At 36.8% G+C, this 25,196-nt stretch overlaps 1 protein-coding gene across 10 annotated transcripts in view; it reads right to left on the bottom strand.

Moving 5' to 3' along the window:
• Positions 1-25,196, bottom strand: part of FRMPD4 (FERM and PDZ domain containing 4) — a 392,028-nt gene that overhangs the window by 4,795 nt on the left and 362,037 nt on the right. For all 10 annotated transcript variants that reach the window (XM_072933934.1, XM_072933911.1, XM_072933928.1 and 7 more), the window contains 10 exons: positions 17,250-17,354; positions 15,981-16,088; positions 12,922-13,053; positions 10,780-10,899; positions 9,913-10,049; positions 8,529-8,655; positions 6,111-6,200; positions 5,332-5,514; positions 1,952-2,090; positions 305-1,366 (listed from right to left, as the gene is read on the bottom strand). In XM_072933934.1, coding sequence (XP_072790035.1) covers positions 305-1,366; positions 1,952-2,090; positions 5,332-5,514; positions 6,111-6,200; positions 8,529-8,655; positions 9,913-10,049; positions 10,780-10,899; positions 12,922-13,053; positions 15,981-16,088; positions 17,250-17,354 — 2,203 coding nt within the window. The remainder of the gene's footprint in view (positions 1-304; positions 1,367-1,951; positions 2,091-5,331; positions 5,515-6,110; positions 6,201-8,528; positions 8,656-9,912; positions 10,050-10,779; positions 10,900-12,921; positions 13,054-15,980; positions 16,089-17,249; positions 17,355-25,196) is intronic.

Raw genomic sequence — 25,196 nt, 5'->3', positions numbered from 1 at the left:
GAGTCAATTAAATGACAGCAGCTGAGGCACCTGGATAAGTGACAAGCAAAAGGGGATGTATTAGAGACAAAAATATTCTTTGTAAGAATATTCTGACTTTATTGCACAGTTCCCGAGACAGGTAGTTTAATAACAGTGGTGGCTCCATTAAATATGAAATACGATGTATGAAAAATGATGGCAAAAAAATAAAAGGAAAACTAAAAAGAAACCAAACCAACCCTCATGAAATGGAGTACTTCCAAAGCTAAATGGATGAGATGAAATGATTTTCAATGAATAAATGTAACTATGGTGAAAGAACCTGAATTGTCATTCGTCTGCTGTTCCTCTGAAGCAGCCAAAGCTTCTAGTGCTTGAAGAGTAGAGACTACAGCATCATCTAGCCCCTTCTCACACTTCCCCTCTGTATTAGTAGGGACAGCATCGATAAGCGACACTGGAATGTCATCATTGCCTAGATTACTGTCTTGCTCCTTGTTGTTTCTAGGCTGTGTTGCTTGATTCTGAGAGTCTTCCTCATCAGAACTGTCCCTGAAACCAGGTGGAGGAGCAGCAATGGCCATGTTTAAGGTATGCAAAAGGAAATCATCTTCATTGTCATCACCTTCTGGAGGTGGAAGTGAAGTCAAATCAATAATGTCATCACTAGAACCAGAAAGGCTGAGAAGAGGAGGCCTATTGATTTCTCCTACCATAATATCTTCTTCACAGCTCACTTCATCTTCATCTTCGGCATCATCTGTGTTTTCTGCATAACAGATATCATGCAGCAAAGGCTCTTCTATCCCTTCCGCAGCTCCAAATATTTTACCATCGCTTATAGTTGCGTAAACAGAGTTTGTAGCAAACTGAATGCTTTCAGCATCTGGTGACAACTCCAGGCCTTTAATGTCATTGGCATTACTAAGGTAAATGGCTCTTTGTTTTTCTAATACTTCTGGACTTTCATCCAAAAGCCTTTCATAGCCAAGAGTCTGGGGACTGATACCATCCAAGTTGGGATCTCCAAATATAAAAGAAACTTTTGCTCCCCTGGGAGAATCCTGTGCTTTCTTGCTAGGTTCCAAACCTGAGAGTGACAGCAGTGAAGGCTGGTTAAAATTTCTGCTTTCTTCTGTTTCAGCAGGGTCATTTTGCTTGGCCAGATGCTGATCAAATCCACCTGAATTATAAGTATTTTCTATGTACAGATGTCTGTGTTCTTTTTGACATAACAGACTTTCGGAAACATCTATAGTCTTCTGCTTTGGATCAGCAAAGGACATTTGAGCCTCCTGATCTCCTTCAGCCAGGAAAGTGGTAGTTTTTGGTATACAGTTCCACTCAGAAGCAAGGATATTATGCTGCCCTCTATTTTCAGGTCCTATAGCAAGATGAAATAAAATCAATATTGTGAAATCAAAGAACAAAGTCAAGTAATTTGTAAACAATTTTTTGATGCTAAGTATTAAACACTCTAAATAGGATAGCTGAGCCATCAAATACTTCAGAACAGTGTTTTCAAATTCACCTCTGTTCTAAGTTAAATACCTCTTGAATTAATGACCTAAAGTTTAACTGGTGCTTCTGTACCATAAAACAAATTTAAACCTCAGCTAGGCACAAATGCTATTCCAGGCACAGTAATACAAAAGCAGCTGGTTTCTACAACACCATATGTATTCTGACAAAAGATATATGCATATAAAATAATAACACTCGCAGGAAGCGTGCATCTGTCTACTGGAGTATGAAGGAAATTTGACACATAATTTATTTTACCATGGAGATGCTACCATAGGTTGGGTATTGGAACACTATAAAGCTGAATTGAATACTGTGGTGCTAGATCTGAGCCAGCAATCAGATGTCATTTGACACAGCTTTCTATTTATCTGGAGGTGCTCTGGCTTAAGTTGATTTCTGCTTTATACACTGGACCAAAGGTAGCATACTGTGAGATAAATACCTGTTTCTCGGCTCCCTGCATTTTTCTTGTTGGCCATGTTAAATATTGAACGCCTTGAGTCAACCAGCAGTCTGTAGTACCCAGCTGTTAGGCAAGCAAGATTCATTGCATCTGATGACTCCATCAGAAGAGTAATAGGCTAAGAAGAATACAATCAAGTTAAGGCTGTTCCTCCTCAATTTGTTTGCCTGTCGACAATACTATTACATCAGAGCAAAAGTAATCACATCACAAACACCTCATTGAAAAATACACGTGAGAATTTATTTTCCTCACTACAATATCAAGCTTAGTCAAGATTGGAGTTGTAGTAAGGTAGAAGTCCAACTAGACTCTGTTTCTGAATGAAGCTAACTATTTTAGGACTCTTGCTCCATCCTTTTCTTGCATAGATATCTTACTCTGGCAAAAGCACTATTTAATGTTACTCTGAATATGCCCAAGGTGAAGAACCTGGTACATTAAGTACTGGAGTCCGGCAGTTGTATAGGAATCTGCTGCTTCCCTGAAAATATGGTGCACTAAGTAAATGCAAAGAAGCATGACGGGGAAGCAAACAGTCAAGGAAAGTTGAGCTTCATAAAATATAGCAGTCAGGTTAAAGCTATCATGACACTGCAAGACAGGGACAGGTTAAAAGATTTCAGTGTTTGTGGCCTGGTGTTACTGAAAAGACAAGTGGTGAAAAAATAAGCACATAAGCAGAGACAAAGAGATCAGAGAAAGATCACCAGAATGGTGACCAGCAAAGAAAACAAACACAGAACACTAAAAAAAACAACAATAAAAAAAAAAATTATATATATATATATATAATCCTAACAAAAAGTGAGACCTCAGAGCTTTGAAAAACTGTGGCTGCCAGGACATCAAGCATCAAACTCAAGACATCCATGTGAAACTTACTTTAATTAATTAATTAATTTTTCTTTTGCCATTATGTATACATTTTCTTGCCTAAAAAAATTTGTTCAAGTCTCTCTAGCTTTTAATACCAAAAACTGTTCTCCTCAAATGTAATTTATTACGGTGGCTAGCCTCTACAACTCCTAGACAGGAAATAAAAATGAAGCCCTTACTATGATGCATAGATAGAAATTAGACCACAGACAACCCATCTTATCACACACAGTTTGTAGTTACTCATAGTATGTGGACATTTTTGACAATTTATCATAATTTAGTATGCAGAGCCCATTGTCACAAGAGAGATGCAAGGACCTATATCATTCATTCCAGGAGGAATGTCACATGCAACAAGGATGACTGTCCAACCTACTCAACCCTTACCAGTAAAAAGACAACTGATTCTGATAGGAAGCTGTGGCCAAAACATAACTAATGATCAGAGCTTACTACCAAAGCCACAATAGGTCCAATGAGTTTTTAAAAGCCTGTACTACAGCATCTTGGGCCACAGTGTTCCAGGTGCCCTGAATGTTGTATAAACTGTTTTCAGCAACTTGGAAAAATGTATGATTTTTTTTTTTTTTTTTTTTTTTTTTTGCTTTAACCTATTTTTGCTACAGCTTGGGCTTCTATTCAATACATGCTTCTTTCAAGGCATACAACTATAGTTATTATAGTTACTATAAATTATTAAACCTACAGCATATTACTTAATCTCTTCTTTTGAGCAACTACTAAAAACTGACATTTGAAATGCTACACTCCTCTCAATTTTTCTACAGTGATTGGCAGAAATTTATGAACTCTGCAGAACTCTCAGATTGCTGAAAACAATTCTGTGAAGTACTGCTACTCTGCTGAAAAATTCTGTGACAGCTAAACTTTTATTGCCTGCTTCTGCCAAGTGAAACATGTTTGAGAACAGATTTAAAGAAACAAAAATAAAATAAAAATCTGAACTGTCTGTTCATTAATAAAATAAGATCATATATAACATTCAGAAGCTGTATATATGAACCTGCTACTTGAGGGTAAGTGAAAGGATGAAAACATCATTGAGAATATCTGTGTGTGCCTGCATCTCCTTCACAGGACATGGTCACAACCCCTACTTGTGCCCCACAGAGAGGCAACTTTTTGTCAAATTCCACCCAGAGCCTCCTAGATTTTTATTTTATAGTCAGTCTCTCTGGGTTTAAGATCATGTGTTGAAGTGCAAGGAGATGGGGATATGCACATTTAGCAATAAAACAGCAACCATATTATAATATACAACAACATAAGACCATGGTAATACAGAATACTATGGCATACTGTGCTGCATATTACATATGGCCAGATGGGAAGGATTTAATTTCTACATTACTTTTCCCATCTGTAAAAAGGTGATAATAGCTTTCTTACAAGAAGGCTATGAGTTTAGCACAGTAATGCAGGTAAAGCAGCCTGATATCCTCAGGTGTTACCATTGCTAAGGTGAAAGAGATGCTGTGTTCACCAACCTGTAAATTTCTCTTAAACTGCTGTCAAAGAGCATCTAGATTACTTTACAACAATGTTTTTTTCATTACTTTAAATACAGAGAAACTGTTCCAGGTCAATACACCTAAAGCACTCAAAGCAAAAGTCTAGTAAAATATTCCTCATGTGTGCTTTTTGTGTATAGCTGGGTAAGCAAAAAGAAGTGTTAGGTTTTATTTATTTTAATCAAATATTTAAGTTTCAAATACAATGAGAACTCTACCTTAAATCTCTGGTTATTCAGATTAATGCCCTAGAAAGTCTATGAAGCCTTTCACTTCAAAGCCAAATAAAAATCAGGACTAAAAAAAACTAGGACAGTATAACATACAAAAATTCCACTCATTTTGCCACTACATGCCACACAGATGTAGAGTGCTAAGTGATATTTAAAAGAAATTAAATTACTATAGGTAGATGATGACATATGTGAATACCAAACTGGAATTATAAAGGTCAAGAATAAAACCCGTTCATTGTTACAGTTTATTTAATTGGAAACTGTTATGTGGTTACTTGAAGTAAACTTTGTGGATATAACACTGGATTACAGGGGATGCTGGTCCCATGCAGCCGGCAATTCTTTACTGGTAATGTTACTGTATATTACACCAGAAGGAGCTTCAAAAGAAGGTCAATTTCATCATCACCTTTTCTTACCATGGAAATCCATGAAGACAAAAAAAAAAAAGGAGGTTCCTGGGGGTCAGCTGAGAGAAAAATCAAAGTAGAATGCAGGTTCTGGAAAACACCAGCCTAATACGCTGTAGGCCCTGTATTATAAACGTACTGTGACCAAAAAAGAGCTGAAAATGTACTTTCAGAGTACTATTGGCATGAAAATATTCAGAACATTAATCTATTAACATTAATCAAATATTAATCTAATACTCAAAGAGAAAAGCATTATTAAAAGATGCTATATCAACACAAATCAATAACAAACTTACTTTTACATCTAAGACATGCAGCTCAACTCTAACATTGCTTTCATCTTCTGTAAACATCTCAATTCTGTTCACGTGGCTGAAGTCTGCCAGGAGAGCCACAAGATTTGTTTTGGTGTTTATCACATGGCTGATTCCGTACCGCGGCCCTACTAACAGAGTCACTTCTGAACGCTTTTCTCCCTGCTTTAGCAGAAAAAGAAAGAAAACTCAAGTAAAAAACATGATAGGTACTGCATAGTGACAGAAATCATCACTCCCTTCTTTCAGTTACACAGAGTTACATTTGCATGGCATTTCTACATTAAAGATTATTATGTTTTCACTAGATAGATACGATACACAAGAGCATACTTAAGTAATAATTTTAAAAAAAGTAAAGGAATTTCTTGCTGTATGTTGATTGCACTCTAGATTTTAGGTGGATAGTTAGATGGACAGACGATGGATGGACTCTGCTTCTGTTAAAAGAAAAACTTGGTCATTAAGATTTTTCCAGACTAACAATTTTAGCATTCAATAGATAATTGGATGGTGTTATTTTCTAAGAAAGTTCTATCTATCTCCAAATTCCCAATACAATTTTTATTATGAAATATATGCTATTTTCAAGATTAAAAGAAACAAAAAGTGATTTGGTTCAATTAAAAATTATTTTAAAGCATATGAATAGAACCTTAACGTCTAAAGAAAATTATGTGATCCAGCTTTTGAAAATAAAAAAAAAAAAGGCATCAGATTAAAAAAATCAAGAGAAGAGACTATTTTAAGAGAAATGTTACCACTAGTGTTGCCTTGAAGACACGCCCTCCATATAATCGTAGATCACTGAGGAACTTTAAATAATGCACCTTGGCTTGCAGAGCAGAGAGCTGAGAAAGGAGAAACAGGAGTAAGAGGTAGTTGTGGAAATTATTACATTATAAAATTCCAAAAGAAAATATATTTGTGTAATATAAAGAGAATGGTCTGCAATAACAGCTCTTTGGAGCCTGAAACTAAATCTTGAGATGCTTGAGCTTCAGATGAGGTGAAACAGATTCATTCTTAAAATTAATATCTTGCTTGTTTAGTTAAAATGCACTGAGGGCTTGGGAATGGGCTGATCAGAGCACTTCAAGAACATCCTAACTGCTTTAATGGAGGGAAAACATTAAAGTACTCAGATAAAACATCTGTTCACTGAGGGATTTCAAGGCTAAGACAGCAGCTTTCCATTCATAAATCCCATCAGTTCTTAAACGTTTATATACCTATACAGAGAAAGAGAACGAAGAATTTGCATTTGTCAGCTATGTATTTTACATTTTGCTAGGTACTTGTGGTGTTTGGCATATTATTCAACCTTGTTACTGCATTCCCTACTTTCTAAAATAACACTCTTCCACTATATTCAGTAGGTAATTAATCAGAAAGCTAAATACAGCACATGAATACATATGATCAAGTCATGTAATATATGTCAGAATTTGTCTCCTCCTTTTCTCCTCTGAGCTTAAACTATCTACTTAAAAAAGAAAACTTGGAAATATTTTATGAGACAGAAGGAAAACAAGAAACAGTTAATTTCACCAGTTTGAATCCAAACCTTACACTTCCCTTGTGTAAATCCTTGCATCTGGACGTTTAGAAGATAATATAAAACTGTCTCATATCATTTGCTAGTTTCATTCCAGTCACTGGATTTCTAATTCAAAAATCTTATTTAATCTTGAACAGCATTTTAAGGGCCCCTATCCTAGATTTTTCTTAGACAACATGGAGGAAATGGATCCAAAGCAGAGCGAACAGTGGCAATGCTTTGCCCTTTGCTGCACCAGGTGTTTACTTGGTGCAGAAATACACAAGGTTTGTAAAAAACCAGGAGAATCCTGAGAATTACAAGATTCTCTTCATGAAAAGGAAGAGAAGACCCCCTGAAAGAAAAGAGTCAGTTCCTGTAGTGGTAGCTACAAGTGAGACAGGAGGTGATGAAAAGGTGATGAAAAGACCTACCTGCTAAGAAAGCAGGTTGGCAAACATGCATTTCCAAAGCTCAAATAAAAAAGAATGAAGCAAACCCAACAAAGTCTGTTAGCTGCAGGAAGGGACTGTTGCAATACCTCTAACCAAGAACTAATACTGTATGCCACTGTAAGACATATTTCACACTGGTAAGGGCTGCAGCAGTGATGGCTTCCAAAATAAATCCAAATTTATAATACCAAGATATATAATAAGCAATTGGCATAATTTAGCCTTGGTTTCAGAAGCATAGGAGACATGCACTGCTTCAGCCTTTCTTCATGAGGTCAGACACACAGAGCTTTGTTCACACTCACTATGTGTTCTGAAACCTCCAAGCAAGATTTCTGCTGATGACAATGAGCCTTAGCTCAGGCACCAGCTGTTTTGATGTTTTTTGGTTCAGAAACAAAGTGTTATGAAGCAGGATTCAGCTCATTTTATGTCTCAACTAGTTACTCTCAGGTTCTTTCTATAGTCCATGAAGAGACATAAGCATTTCTGGGACACAAGCAATCTGACCTATTTCTGGCCCTGAATGTGGGATGGGATGAATGGCTCCCTGGAAGTGCCTATTTCTCTCCATTGACTACACATGAGAAGATGACCTGCACTAAGAAACCACATTATGGTGTCTAAAAGCAGACTCAGCTGCATGCACGTAACAAAGGCATTTCTCAGAGACATTGTCTTATCCGTGTTTTTTCCAGCTGAAGTGAAAGTTTAGTGCTAAGAGAAGTATTTTATAACAGCAAGGAGAGTCATTTACTGCAAGAACCATCATCTATCCAGTTAGATCTCGGCCAGTGAAAAGTCTTTCTCTACAGTGTAATAAAAAACAATCTGAAAAACAGCATTTATGTTAGATGACAGCATCAGAGTGAGAACAAAAACTTTCCTAGCAAATCTGCCATTCATAGAAAGTGCAAGTTAATTTAAAAAATCTATATATGGTTATCATATATGAGGTATTAATAACCAGTTCTCTCTCATTCTCAAGAAAAGAAGATAGTTTAGCTGGGACATAATTAAGTATTTTTAATAGTTTTTGGCTATGTTGCACCAGCACCCAAAGTTAAATCTCTGAAAATATAGTGGCTAGGTGTTTCTCCAAAAGATTAGCTTTAAATGTGTCCCATGTATGCCATACTTTTGTTCTTTAAAACATATTTTCCATTAAGATGCAAATGCAATACCTTTTTGCCTGGAGGAACTAGGTTTTGATTTGCTTTGACAAGGTGGGAAAGTGCTTTCTTTATGTTCTTTTCTTTCATGCTTTGCAGCACAGCAGATGGAAGAAAAGTCTCTAATCCCCATTCTTTTCTGCAATAAAAGGCATATATTTAATTTCACATTCCTGTGATGATTATTTATCTAAAGACTGGTGACTACGATGCCAAGTGAATGATTACCTGAAAATAGAAGGAGAGTTGATCAAGTCCAGAGTTTTGCAATAACATGTTATTTCCAAAATGTAAACAATTTATTTCTCATGGTATTTTAAAATGATAAATAATCTCTTTTCCACCCCTTCCATCTCTTCAGTCATGCCATTCAGAAAAGAATGTTTAAGTTTGATATCTAAAGTCTATGTTAAACACCACTTAATTACAATGACAAGCATGATTACAGAATTAAAATAGCAGATAATTTAATAATGCAATGTCAGATTTAATTTTATTTTATTGGTTTCTTTTAGAACATGGAAATCAGAGCCATTTTATTTTCACCTTTATGTTTGGGGGTCTGGGAGGAGGGCTGGGTCATCCTCAAATGCAACTGGTTTGCCTCCATTTATCAAATTCTTTTTCTGCTTGAAGCAGAACTTTTGACAGAAGACTGACTTCATTTGTAAGTCACTACTTTTGCAGATTCATTAATAGGACGGGATATAACATTGTCTTCAATGTGATGGATAAACTCTTAAAAACAGAGTGTGTAATAGTTATTGTTTCTATTCTGCAAGCAAACTAGGCAACAGCAACAAAAGTTTTGGGGCTTGGGGTTTTTATTTTGTTGTGGGGTTTTTGTTGCCCTGTTTTTGTTTTGTTTGTTTGTTTGTTTTTAATCCAAGCTGATATACACACATTTGCACTTTTCAATGTTTCTTTTTCATTGTAGTTATATATATGTATATGTAGTTATATATATATATATATCTGGTGTCTAACATAAGACAGGTGCGTACTGTAGTACTTCTGCATTTAAGAAATACTAGAAAATCCAATCTATGACCTACTGTCCTCTGAACCAAGCAATAATCTTAATCTTACTATAATAATCTTTACTAAAACTGTAGGATACAGACCATATAAACTTAGATCTTAAATCACTGAAAGCAAATGAGCTAATTGTATTTACATTTACAGTCTATTTCACATGCCCAAATAGATGATCAAAAGGTAAACAGACCAAAAGGACAAAATGCACCACTCTTAACATATCTGAATTAATTTCAGTGACAAGGATTAAATCTAAAGTGGTGCATGCATACAGACATATAAAAGAAACAACCTTAAATCATCTACGAGTTATTCCTAATGTTTCACTTGTAAAGAACACACAGCATTCTCAACTTACTCTATGTATTTGAGGGAGATTTTCTGAGTTTGCTTGGTGGTCACAGTTGCAATATACATTTGTAATGCAGCCAGTCGCAGGGCAATGTCATATTTCAGTTCTGGTCCAAATCTTTCCTGGACCACATCATTACAGCTCTGCCAAAGAACCAGTAGAGGGAGCATTACGTTAAAAAATCTTGCACTATAAATAAATAAATAAATTACTGTTCTTTTATTTTCTTTTTCTTCCTTTTTTTTTTTTTTAATTAACACTTCATGAAAAGTAACCCTTACCTCAGAAGCAGGAATCTGTTTTCTCTTTCAAAGGTGTCAGATATTCATGATATGGACACTAATGAAGAATGCCAGTACTTCTGACAAAGAGCAAAAGGCATTTTTATTTTCACCTAAGCTCTCTTCAGCCTTTCTGGAGAGAAGACTAATCCTCCATCACAAAGAGTGCTTGGAGGGGGTCAGTATATCTTGATTCAGGATAGCAGGATTCCACTTGGGGAGATACTTAGGAGAACCACCTTCCTTCTACATCAGTTTTCCCATCCCCTTTACTGGACATCATTTCTGTCTGATATTACAGTACCATAAATAAGTATTAACAATTAATTCAGCTTCACTCTTCTCTAAAGCCAAGTATATTTTGGAAAGGTATCAAAGCATTACTACTTGGAGAGACTTATGAAGAAAGAGGACTTTGCAGATGATAGAGATTTGCACATTCCCCAAGTGCATTCACTGGCTTTATGCTGCAGTAATCAAAGCCAGGATTCACTGCAACCAAGCTTTTCTATGTGAAGATGTAAATTTATATATAGAGTAAGTGTATTTTTTTATTCTCCTTTACACTAGCAATGGCTGTGCTTTCACTTACCTGTACATAGAGATATTCAAAAGCAACTGGATCTCTTCTTAAAAGATCAATGGGATCCTTTGGGACAAAGCTAATCCTGAAAAGACATCTCATCTTATGCGAGCCTGGCCTTTGGGTCACCTAGGACAGTGCAATAATAATATTAGGGACTGGCAAACCTGGTAGAGAATCGGGGTCTATAGTCTTGGGCAATGTTGCCCTACTTCAGAGCACTGTGGTAGCAGGAAAAATAATTCTGCCCAAAAAAGAGCTTTGCCATGGGCTAGTTATAAAGTTCTTCACCTAAGAGCATTGTATATGTAATCTTGTGGAAGGACTTTTAGACTCACATAGGCACAACTGCCTGATACAACTCATCCTCAAAGCAACAGGATTCACTCAAAACCAGGGTGAAACAACAGATAAAACATCTTAACAAAAACCATCCAGGTGAAATGCAAATTGAATTGAGCTTCAGCAGGACTAAAATATATAAAAGAGTTAGGTGTTTGGGCAGAGTTCACATTTTATTAGGCTGTCTGAGAACACAGGTGAGGCCCAACTTGACAGCTATTACTCTCACTTTCTCTTGCTTGTTTTAATCCATTAGTCAAATTGAGAGAAATTAGGTCCTCTTCCTGGGTTGTTCTGGATTGAGATCTACTCAATAACTTCTGACTGAGATCCAATGCATTAAAAAATTTAAAAGTCTGCTTTGTGTGTTGGTCAGCAAAACTTTTTTAAGCATCTAACTCTCTAATCTGGGAATATTCACAAGAGACCACTGCCTAGCAAAGGAATAATTGGATAAAAATCCAAACTCACCATTGTAAGTCATGGTCAGCAGCAACATTATAATGGCAAATTAAAATAGTGCTGATTTTACAGAAACTTCAAAGAAGAGAGCCTCAGAATTAATGTAGTTTATGTAATTTATTCATTAGGCTAATGTAGTTATAGAGTTAGGGTACTTTAAAATCAACATATTTATTTGACAAAACTGTAGTTTTAAAAGTCTCCAATAAAAGTCTCTGTCTTGCTCAAACAATTTTCAAAAGTTCTATTTATTGCACATTGTCTCACCTCTTTCCTAAGTATATAGACATACTCTGTACATATTTATAAAAGTTCCAGATGGGATTTTTGAAAGCTCACTAATTTGGTTTATTCTGATCTTTCTGATTTCGGTGAGAATTACCAATGACTTCAAGGAGATGGCTGGGCTAGGAGGACAAGTGTTGAGTATTTCTGGATATTGTTCAATCACTGAGTAGCTTGTACCCACAAGAAAAGAATGCTAACATGGCAAGGGCAAGTGCTTAAATGTTAGAAAATGCTAGAAAGACTGTTATCTGTTAAACTAAGCTCCTTCACACCATTAAACAGACTCTAGTTATAATTACAGGAATTCTGTCATTTAAATTAAGTAATTTTCTACTTCTAAGATTCCATTTCTCCTTTTTCCTTCTTTTTCCAATTTAACTGAAATTTAAAAAATACTAATGTTCTCATGAAACACAGAAATATAATAGAAAAATTTCAGGCTAAAAATTTGGCAAAATTATAAGCAGATAAAATCAGGGTACTCTACTGGTAACTGTGAAGAAACTTTAACTTTAGTCACGCTTCCCTGATCCAAGGAAGAAAGTCACACCAACATTTTCTCTGCCACATTTCATCATCAATGAAGTAACATAATGTACCTCTGTGTAAACAAGCCAAACTTAACTTCATCAGAAAGAGGATTATTCCCTGTCACAGAGATACAGCTCTGTGTAATCAAATTGGAACAAAATATCAAAACAAAGCTTTTAAAGAAATTTAGGCAGACTCTGCTTCTCAGAATTGTTACCATGGATTTGCCAGTTGTTGGGTATGTTCACTAGCTGAGCCTTGTGTGAGACCAAAGGCATTTTTCAGATTTCAGTCTGACTTTTTAATTCTTAATATTTTTGAAAGGTCCAATGAAATATGATGTTTTTATAACAGAAAATTCCTGTGAGAACCTTATTTGTACAATCACATCTAAATATCCTAGCTATTTGATAGTTTGTATCAAAATAAAAAGCTTGCAGCTAACTCATTTGAGTAATGAAAAAAAAAGGGTAATTTACTGATTAAGCCATCTCATTAATATCTGTTTTCACATTCCATTACACAAACCTGAGTTAGAGTCTCTTGTTCATGTAGCAGAAGAAGTTTTGTTCCAGATCCTTCAACCCTCTGCTCCAGCATCAGGGAGAAGTGTTCAATACACTTGATGGAAAGCTTTTCTTGGAGTGTTAAGATGACATCCTAATTAACAAAGGATTTATAAAAAGTGTTTAAAGTCATGAAATGCTTGGGACCCAGTTCTTCACTGCCACACACCCTGGATGTACCCAGCAGCCCAGGCCTATTTTGCACAAGTTTCCAGGACATCACAACGATTCCTCAAACATCCCCAAGATGGTAACAGATATGAACGTGAGAAATACATAAATGGGATTGCCATGAATGGACAACATTCTATTGTGATTTAACATGTAAATCATATTGGTGTGGCCCATAAATCATATCTGCCTCCCTGGAAATAAAACCCATCAGCAAAGGAGAGATGATCTTACGCTATTCTCTTCCCTTTGTTGGAGCCATGTCATCAAGCAGACAGACCAAATTTATACATTCAACAAAAAAATTTAGGTGAATGGCCTTTATTTGTTCTTGTGGCAAAGGTTTTTTTTAAAATTTCACTTCTTGAGTTTTAAATGGTGACAGAAAAGTCAGAGATGATGATATTTGTGCAGAGCAATAGCTCTAAACTGATGGACCATATAATTTTTTAGAGACTCTTGATTAGCTTTTTTCACACTTGAATTATGACTAAGGATAGTTAACTTGGGAGTGACTGTATCTAAAATAAAAGCTAAACAAACCTCTTCACAAAACCGTTTAACTAATCCCTACCTTACTTTCATATAATACTTTGTGAATGTATGCAGATTATTAATATAATTTAAGGTATCTTTTACTTTAGTGAATGCTGTAGGAAAAAGGAATACATAACAACCCATCATTTAGAAATAGTTTCACAGTATGTTGGTGACAAGATTAAAACATTTCCTTCCATCTGAAAGATTTTCAGATATACATAAGCATCCAGATGGATAGGATTTACCAAGATCATGAGGAATTGTAATCCAAGTGTTTTAACATAATTTAGGAAGATTAATTGATCAATTACAGCATGTTTATGGAAAATCAAGACCAAGCTGGTGGAAAGATGAAAAAATGTACGTGGGAAGATAGTGACAGCTCTCTACAATGTAGAGAATATAAGACAGCATTAATGAATTGTTAGCTATCACTCTAAATAATGAAGGCTAATATTATAATATTCTGACCAATGAGGAATTTATAACTTACACATTTAATCTACTTTTATACTTGTAAACTATGCTAAAAGACTATGGGTATAGCAGTAACATGAAGCAGCATAATACTAAATATAAGCTTTTAAGAGAGGGTAGTTACAGCACTGCTTTCCACCACTAACTCTTCTGGGCCTTTTAAAATATGAGGCTAAGGCACACAGCCTCTGAATTACTGCACCAAAGTTTTTGCTTTTCCTCTCATCTGATAATTTAAAAGTCAGCCCAGTGCCGTGACCCAGCAATATGGAAAGTGAGGACTGCAGGTTAGGTGCTGCTTGCACCCTTCTTTTAAAGTGGTGAACTACTGGACTGCTAGAGGTTAAAAAACCTGCGTTTACCTTGACTCACGTGGGTCATGTCACCCCAGTTAAGCAAAGAAGTAACAATCCACATCCACCCATCCACACATATACACACACATGCAAGAATATGTCATATCTGCAGGCCTCAGAATATGCAATTGCCTGAATAACATGCAAAAGAAAATTATTCTTACCAATAATCAAAATTACTACGTTCAAAGCAGGTTTACAACATCAATACAGCTAGGTAACTGAGTCCACATGGGTATCTATGCCAATGACTTCAGATTTGACATTTGGTTTGACAGTACGTGACACATCCATGACAGAACTACTGAAAACTAATGTAATGTGATGGCCAAAGACTGGTCTTCAGGGGCAAAACATCCTGGAATAGGTTGGTTGTTTATATGCTCATAATAGAAAATACTAGAAAATGGGCTTGTGCGCCTTGGAAGGGTATGGAGACTTCACTACCTATGTGAGTAATGTCTCCTATTTCTTCACCAGCCACATTTTCAAATGAACTCAAGGAATTCAGTATCCCATGGAAGGAATGCTTGTATCCATACCTGAACTCAACTTAAGGCATGTATGCTACATTTATTAACAAATGTTGCATGACATTTTTATGTGTGACTCTAGCATCTATTTTGCCATCAGACTGGAGTAAATTTCTTGTCTGCCTTAGTAAATAAATCTTTGCTGCTCTAACTGGTTGAGTGTGCTGCTGTAGCACAGTGAGCACAAAGGCAGCCTTTCTTCTAATATGCCTGGTTTTACAATCCCTTAAAACTAGCTAAATCTGGTATCCCCAGCCTTCATCGATCATCTCACCCATGCCCCTGTCACGTCTCAGTGTCCCAAGTGTGCATGCTGTCATGCAGTGAGCTAGATTTGGTAACCAATCCGTGTTGAAAGTAGCTTCCCCAAACAGTAATGCTAGCCCTGCTCACTTACCATGCTACTCCAGGGCTCTCACTGACACTGATGATGCCTCTGATTTAGGAACCCACATGGAACAGTGTCACAGACATTCCCTGGCAGACTCAGTCTTGTGACAGGGCTTTACCTTTTTGTTTCTGCATGTGAAATGTGCTATGGAAAGTGTAAAGGGCACTGCACTGAGGTGAATAATTTATCACCAACATAATCCTACAATATTCCATCCTAAATTCACTGAATGATAAGCTGGATGATATTCAATCAGTAACCAACATCTTAATCTTCTTAGCTCCTGACTTTTGCTGACAAATCATGCTAGTATTTGGCAGCATATCAAAATGATACAAGCACACAATTTTGATTGTGCTCCAAGCACATTAAAATCATCACTTCTTCTTTGCTGACAATAAAATACATTTTTAGGAGCAGAAAAATTGACCAAATCTCATTATTTTTGAACTAAGAGCCAGCTCAAATTGAACACACCAGTAATTTTGTTCTTAAAGCATCCCATGTAAATGATAATTACTGAAGGTCTCATACCAAGGAATAGCTATCTTACCTTTATTGAAGTGCTGCAGTCAAAACGGAAAGATTTGGTTTGTCCATTTTCAAGATACACCTTTAGAACATTTGGCATGAAAAGAAGTGAGTTGTCCTTAACTGTTTCCTGTCAAGCAAATTAGTGAATCAGATTACAACATGCAACAAAAGAAATATAAACGCTGTTCTATCAAGAAGTACATCATTCTGACAGAAAAGCAAAAACTGAGAAGGAAGGTGTTGGCCCAAACTGAAAGCAGAAATATCTGTGCCCTGCAAGGGTCTATCCAGACTCATTACAGCTGCCTTCTACACGTTTCTGTCCAGGAAAAAATATAACTGTTCACATACATTTTATGTCTGCCTTGGAGTACTCTCTTTCCCTAAAACTGTCTGACAATAAATATTGCCTCTGAAGTTGAAACATTTTCACTAAAATAGAAAGATGGATTACTGTTTCTCTGAATATAGTGAGCTATTTAGTGTGTTCAATCTAAAAAATAGAAACTACAGTTTGTTAGTAAGGATTACAATCAAGGTAATTAACATGTTCTTTATAGGAGGATATTAAATTTTGCTATTTCTTTCATCATTTAAGTAGAGCATCATATAACATTGCTACCTAATTTGATGTAACAGTGTAGCAAAATAAAGAGGGAAAATAAAGGGAAACAAATCTTTGAAGGTTTTGTTTGCTTCTTTTTATTTTAAAAAGCAGAAATTGCTTTAGAAAAAATGCAGTCTCAATTTAGGTTTGGAAGAGAGTTGGCTAAAGACATCAGTGTGGAATGATGCTCTGGCAAATTAAGAAAATGAGCTTTGAGTTCATGTCTGAGGAGGAGCTCAGTGCCTCTCAAAGGGAGGCTGACTTTGCCTGAGGTCTGGAAACAGTAAGTTCAAGGAGATAAAAAAATTTTAAAGCAGTCTGTGAGGTTAGTCAGTTTTAAAATTAAAATCTTAATCAGTTTTTCTGACAGGGTATCTTTCTTGAGCTTATGGATTTTATGAAAACAAAGTTGATCTGAAGAAACCAGCAGACAAACACTATCAAGACTATAAAGACAAACATATGTGTTAACACCACAAAATTAATTCACTAGCATCTTAATTTTATTTTAAGGGACAAATTTTTCATAAAATTATTATCTTTTGAAAACTTCAGAAACAGAAAAACCTTTCACTTTGCAAGCCTGTCACTGCTTTTGCCCTGCCATGTAACTTCCTCCCTTTGCTGTACCTTTGGATGACATGCACAATCCTTTCTGAGGTTAAACAACTGAATACTCACCGACACCTGCCCATTGATAATTACTTCCTCAGAGAAGCGCACTTTAACTGGATTGGACTTCAATCTTGCCTTTTTTGCAGCACTAATAAAAGCTGATTTAGGAGACTGGAAGAAAAGATGACGACAAGATATATAATATAACTTAAAATTAAAACCTTTCTTTCCTTTTTTGTTATTCCCCCTGTTTCTTATATGCTGGGAACCCATGCATGCAGCAACATTTTGCATACAGAAGAATGGAAATACAGTCAAACCATTATGCATCCTAAGGTAATCTCTATGTACATACATATAAGGAAACATCAGTACATACTGAACATCCTGGAAATTATCCCACTGTTAGACTGGAGGGATGAGAAGGCTCTCAGTGCACACACAAATCTTGTAGTGCTCCCACAATGACTGCTGTCACCCAACCTTGTTTGCATGAAGGGACACAGACCAGAAACCTACCAGCGACCCTTTCTTTACAGACTGAATGGAAAATCTTTGCATAATCTGTGATCTACTGGATAGACATACACACAACTTTTGCAAAAAAAAAGCGCCTATGAGGACTCCAAATGCAGTGGCATCTCACTGTATTTTTCCACTTCAGAACACAGGTGAAAAGCACCAAGAGGCACATGCAGGCCATCAGGCTTCTTCCCCTGAAGGCATTTCCTAAAGACACCCTGTGCAAGGAGTATTGACATGTAGGGCTTCATGGATTAGAAGTGTAGAAGCATTCCGAATTTTCTTCTGGGACCTACCTGACTTTTACCTACTACATCATGCAATAAGTTCACCTGTTTTCAGCCCTGGGGAAAAAAAAAATCTCCTCATTTGAGAAATTTGATTAACAGCTACTTTTTAGTAACAAATTAAATATTCAATGGGATTTCTATTTTCAGCAGCTGAAGTGAGGTTGGTTTATTCTCAGGTCAGTTACAAACACAGTGCTTCTGGCATTTCCTCACTTCATAACTGTGATAATGGGCAATGGAAGACTTTCTCATTTTGGCTGGAAGGCACTGGGCTCTTTTGGGCCAGGTTTTGATCCATTTGTTTTATGAAAATATGAATTAAGAATTTCAGAATCTTACTCTAAGTCCTGAGAAGTGGTCTTACCAGTTTTGAACAAATACATCATATTGGTTTTCTTGTGAGAAATAAGTGGAGGCACAAGTGGTGATGATCAGTGTGGCATGAAAGCTGTCCTGGTAAACATGGGAAGTCTCATTGCTATCACTCAAATTCTGACTCAACTGACAATCTGCAGGAGTAATGGAGTAGTCCAAGGTAGAAACAACATGTCTCTGATCTCTGCTTTAAAATTTATTTTCCTGTGATGCAGTAGCCTTGTTTCTAGTAACTAGCAGGAAAAAGTCTAGCTCAATTCTGCATGCCTCAAATCTATCATCACATTGAAAACATGGTAACTATTAACATAGGCTCAGTATCAACCAGTGAACAGGGAATGAACACTGCCACGTTCTCTCAGGAAATATCAGAGACATCCAGTAATTCCTGAGGCACAAAATAGAATCAAGAAATAAAAATAATGCTTCTTTGCTTTCACAGTTCATTCTTTCTTACGTCTCTAGCACATATGACCACACAATAATCAATACTTGTAAATAACAGATAATTCAGCCCCATGAACAAACCAAGCCCAGCCTCCAGAATCAGTGCTGAAAAAAGTGGAAGGTCCCCTGAAGTTTTGAAACAACCACCAAAAAAATAAAAGGAATAGTGAAAAAAAAAAAAAAAAAAAAAAAGAGCATCTCAGAGTGGGGGACCTTGTTCACTTCTTCAGCAAGAGGGGACAACTTGGAAACGCTGAAGCAGTTTAAATACTATCCTCTGGAGATTAATTCCTAGAAAGACACAGTATAAAACAGTACCATGACTAATATAACAACTCTAGAGATGTCTTCTCTAATTTCCTTCCTCTCCATGTAGTTCCCCTCTGCAATCTATCTGGCACCCAAGTAATAGAATGCAAACTGTTGCAGCAGGATTAGGCTACTGGCTTTCCCTTGCAAGAACATGGGGAAAACAGTGGCTTTCTCTTACTATTCTTGCTTGAAAAAATCTGTGTACTGTTGCTTGCTCTTATTACAGATGAGTCACCAGTCTAGGCTCTCTTAACAGGCAGACTGCCAAACTTTTTCTGGATTCTGGCAAGGTTAATCCCATACAGCAAATCTAGCAAACCACTGTGTGTCCCTATTACTCTCTACGACTTCTTTCTTTTTCTCTCTACAGCCTCAAAAGTCACTTGCAGGAGGCATAAACACTTAAATTATGTTATTGCGAAAACGTAATTAGACAACTAAAGATTTGAACATATGTGGTCTCCCAAGACCCCCTTTGGGATGTGGGGTTTAATGTAGCTATTGCACAGCCAGGGGAGCATGCCATTGTCTACCATAAAACATGGTCCTTCTTTTATTTCCACTTTTGCTGTGGCAACATGGGAAGGACTCTGGCCCTTTGCCAGGCACTCCGGGTGAGCCTGGAGCAGACTGTTTTCCAAAAAGCTCCAAACTATAAACTAGGGGTGTAAGAAAATGAAATAGCTGTGACAGGTATGTGGAAGAACATTCTCTGCTGGTTACAGGTTTGAGTAATAGCACAGCTTTTGCATTTAATTGTGCAATGTCATTGTTTCTACCTCTGCATCAACTTGACACTTGACATTTTCTCGTTGGGAATAGAAGTTTCCAAAGGATGTGCAAATACCTGGGAAAATAGTTGGGTTTGATTGCTGGAACTTGCCTGTCTAATAAAGCCTCAGCAAGATGATGTGCAGCTCTATTGTATTTTAATGTCTTTAGGTTTGTAGAAGAATCCTATCACTTAATGATTACATAGTGCCAGAAAATAATTCATTTATTTGTGATGTTCTGTGTTTTAGCCAAATGGATGCCATTATTCTCAGTTAATGACCTTAAGCAGGAGGTGTTTACACTAATGCAGGACATCTATCACTGCAAGTAAAGTATTTGCATTGTCACATATAAAAATAGCTTAATTAGAGTGACTCCTGTAAAATGAGGGCACACATTTTAACAAGGAGTCAAAATAACTCAAAACCCCCCAAACTTTACTCTGTGTGACCTAAGACCTATTTTCTATTAAAAGCTCAAATTTATCAGGATTTTAAATAATTTTTACTTGTTTACATAGAATTCAAAGGAAAATATCAGCTGATCATTTCAAGACTGCCTAGAGAAACTGCTAGCAAGAAAAATGCAGCATTGCACAGAGGTATACTTGGAGGAAATAAAAGTGAAGATATAGACCCTATTTGAACCCTGCTTATACTGACTGCAATCAATGGGTTTTCCATCAGCAGGTTAAAACACAAAAGATTGCAGAGTAGACTTGCACGAAAATGCTACTTTCTCATTTTCTAGACTTCTCAAAATTAGATCCTATATGTGTCAGCAGCATTAGAGCGGGTCATTTATTGATAGATTTTAGAAACAATATCCTACATTATGAAGGAAACTTTTTTGATGCAAGTAAAAATGCCTAGTGCTTCATGCACTTTTGCAGGTAAACTATAATCTGTAAAGGAAAATTATATATAATATATATTATATATAAAATATATATAATAAACTATAGATTGTGAAGGAAGTGGATTTTATTTGCTGAAAAAGCCCCTTTGAGTGCTTTCGCAAGTAGAGGTTCTGCAACAGCAAAACCTTTGCTCATTCTCAAGAAAAAAAGGAATTAGTAGCTAGAAGAGCACAGTGTAGTACTGAGAAATCATAAAGAAATAGAATGACAGCAGTATAGGGCAATCACAAGGTGAAAAGAAAACCTGCTCTGTGACAGTAAGCATCAAAATTAGAAATACTACATTTAAAACTACAGAAATACTATAGTTTTTAAATAGTCACAGAGTGTATATATGCAATAAATTTTAAGCTTGTTGACTAAAAACAGTCATTAGTTTAATTTCAAAATATTAACTTTGCTAGAAAATAAGGAAAAAATTGCATAAGTGCAAAAAATGTGTTGACTTTTTTGTACACTGCTAACGGCAATTACAAGCAACAGTATTTAACAAGCAAATAAAAGGTGAGTAAGAAGAAGAATTACATTTATTAAGTGGAACAGGACATAATGCCCAAAGGCAAACTAAATATGGTAATTCATAGCTGCGAACAAGGCTGAAAAGACTACACTGGCTCACAAGAGCATTGTAGAAGAGCAAGTAGGGACATGGAAAAAATAATGTGGAGAAATTTTACCACACAGTAATTTGTGATAATGGCACTGACAGAGGATCATCAGGAGTATTTCTTTGTTAAACTCTTGGCACAAATTTAATTGCTGGAATAGTGGTCAGATCTGGGTTCTCTCTTAAAAATCTGGCAATCTATCATAGACAATTGTATTTAGTTATTTGCATTATTTATATTTTACCATTTTTAGATGGCAGTCACAGTCTGATCATTAGTCCCACAAACTCTCAATAAGATTGAGTATTATGATCCATAAATGTTATTTATTGTAGTTTTTCTGCAACTGTTGTGTCTCAAAAGTATAACGATGTTAAAACAAGAAGCATCTCTTTCAAAACAGAAGATTTTATCTTTTTCCCATTGCAAAATTTAATGCACAGCAAAATTGTCATAGCTCTCAGCCAGACCTGGACTTTATCCAAGAAGCTTAAGAGATTAATCATTAAAGCAATCTATCAAATGATCTCTGCATATAAAATCTTAAAGGATATCAAACAGGCAAGTTATTTAAGTAATGCTTAAAACTTAATAAGGCAACAATCAGAATGATAGTCCATTTACAGGATAAAACAGTCAGAAATGATAATCAAATGCCATACTTCCAGAAATCAAAACTTTGAACTGCTTTAACTGCTTGAGCTGCTTGGTGACCTCCTTAGGAGCACTGCTGATAAGAACCTAACAGAGATTTGTAGATTGATGGAAAGAAAAAGATAGCCTAATGCTTTAGCTTAGTCACAATTAAAATGAAATTTTATTGTGTTTAAGCATTAAACAAAACTGAATGCATTTAAGAAAAAATTATCTGCAAAAGCTTTCAAAGAGTACTAAGTGAACTATAGAGTACTATAAATCTAGATTACATCTGCTTTCACCTGAAATCATAAAGGATGGTTACTTAAATGCAAAATCAAACTACACTCTAAATAGCACAAATAAAACCAATTAAGAAATAGCACTTTTGTAATCCATCTTGGCAGATATTTTTCATGAAATGGTAGAAGGAAAATCACCATCAAGAAGAGAGATCAATGAAATGTTTGTAGAGATGTATTTCTGTCAAGAACAGGGAAGAAATTCAGTCTTTATTTAAAAGCTCTTATTTTCCTTTTTCTGGTTTCTACTTTATCATCCCAGTTTTATTAGCAAAATAGTAAAAGGAAACATGGAGGCGGCAAAATTAAACAAATGGGGAAAATACATGTGCATCATAATTTTTGAAGGCATAAATATTGTTTCCAAACTGTAAGGCAAATTGTGTTTGCCAGAGGATCCCCTGCACAGAAGACCAGGACAAGTACACAGCTGGAGTCAGCAACACCCAGGGGTTGCAAGGCTGAAAGAGATGCCAACAGGCTCAGGCACTACTGACAGTAACGGCGTGGCAGAATGAGGGCCAGCATGGACCAGATGTTACAAGTGACTCAGGACTACCCAGACGACCTTGCAGCCCAAGGTTTGCATAAACTGAGGGGTCTTGCACTGCTTCAGGGCCAAAGCTTAGCTGCACAAACTGCCTTCATCCCAACTGCTCCTCATCCCTACAGACACCCTTGCTTCCACTGCAGAAAAAAACTGAAGCTGAAAGCAGTAAAGGGAAGATGCTATGAATCAATTAAACCCTGGTCTGGACAGGTAGGGAGCTACAATAATACTGCACACATGACATCTGCCAGGTGCAACAATCCTGCAGTCAAGGCCCTCCCAAACAGTTAATTACACTAAGCATCCCAACTTTGGGGTAAAAATCAGTCAATTAAAGCTAGCACCAACATGCAGGCATTAATCTCATCTTCTAACTGCTCTGCACACATTCTTGGGGAGACTATCTTCTTGCCTACATAAACTTAAATGTCTATCACCCTCAAAACCACAAGTGCTTTGTCTGCTGAGGTAGAGCTGGGGGACTCTGACAGACATACCAGAGTGGGACGATGCAAATTCATGTACAAAATGGGCACATCAGTCCAAATGGCTGACAGAAAAGTGTTTCAGTACCATCCTTAGCTCAGTGACATATAGAGGTATTTCAGCTATTGATTAGATTTTGCTGCTACTTAATGAGAGGAGTAGATTCTGCCTTGTCAGGCCTCACAAAGAGCTTGAACAAATAGCTGTGAATCACAGACTGACACAATTAAAGAATGGAAGGTACCTCAAAAATCACCCAGTTCCAAGCCCTCTGACATGGTCAGGGACATCTTCTAATAGATACGGTGGCTCAGAGCTCCATTCAACCTGGCCTTGAACATTTCCAGGGATGGGATGTTTGCAACTTCTCTGGGGTCCTTGTTCCAGTGCATCACCACCCTCAGAGTAAACAATTTCCTTCTAATGTCTAGTCTAAACCTACACTCTTTCAATTCAAAGCTACTACCCCTTGTCCTGTCACTACATGCAACACCTCGCACTTGGTTATATTAAACCTCAGGAGATTCCCATGGGCTCACTTCTTGAACCTGTCCAAGTCCCTCTGGTCCTTCAAGTGTGTCAACCATCCCATTTTACTTGGTTTCACTTATAAATCTGCTGAGGCTGCACCTAATCCTTTTGTCTACATCATTGACAAAGATATTAAATAACACTCGTCCCATTACAGACTCCTGAGGGAAGCCATTTGTCACTGATGCCCAACTGATGATGGGGATTCTGAGAGACTGACCACAACCCTCTGGATGTGAGCATCCAACAAATTCTTCATCCATCATGCCCCTAACAAATTCATCTCTCTCCAATTTAGAGAGAAGGATGTTGTGGAGGACTGTGCCAAAGGCTTTACAGAAGCCCTGATAAAAGGTGTCTGTAGCCCTTCTCTTGTCCAACGATGCAGTCACTTCATAGAAAGCCACTACACTAGTCAGGCAAGACTTGCCCTTGGTAAAGATACCAGGTCATGACTTTCCTTCTTTTCCAGGCTAAAGGCTGGAGAAGAACTGTACCTGTGCCATAAGGTATTCCATTGAACATGGAGTGCATAATTTATTTGGGTTTCAGCTTCCCTTACATTCAGTCCATATAGGGCTTGTTCTCAGTCCAGCAGCACAGTGATATGAGGCCACAGCACCTCACAGATGTAGTGCTACACTTTGCTGTCCACTTTGAAGGACTACACATAAGTGCACTAAAGCACATGCCCTTTCTTCACCTGACATTTATAGACAAGAATTAAGTCTGTCAATGGATGAAATCTGCATGAAAAAAAAAAAAAAGTGGATGAGGATTTCTTTTCCCCCATTATATATATTCACTGTGACCTAAACAACTGGCTGTAAACCAGCGAGCTTTAAAGGCAGATAGGTTCTTTATTTAGTCAGACCAGGCCTCATTTTCATTTAGGGTGACTGATATCGACCCCAGATCTCTGATCCCAGATCACACTCCTGACAGACGTCTTACTGCAGGGTGGCAGCCCCTGCCTGCTTTTGCTGTGGAATGCATGCTTTTCCCCCACAAAAAGGTGCACTGCAGACTGACTTCTAGAAAGGTGCAGGACAAATAAAGCTTCATAGCCACCTCAAAACTAACCAGAAAGGCTAATGACTAGTACAAAGACACACAGTTGCATTTCCAAGATGTACATTTTGGCAGCTTCCTCAGATAAATTTGTTTTCAAGTCTTTGTGTCAAATCCACTTCATCTCTTATTCTTGTGTGAAAAGGATGGAATTATCCCTTGTTAATGAAAAGTGCAATGTATCAGGCTA

This window comes from Taeniopygia guttata, chromosome 1 (genome assembly GCF_048771995.1).
Source record: "Taeniopygia guttata chromosome 1, bTaeGut7.mat, whole genome shotgun sequence".
Classification (NCBI taxonomy): Eukaryota; Metazoa; Chordata; class Aves; order Passeriformes; family Estrildidae; genus Taeniopygia; species Taeniopygia guttata.
The sequence above is the reverse complement of the archived record's forward strand: the minus strand, read 5'-3'. Positions and strand labels throughout refer to the sequence as shown.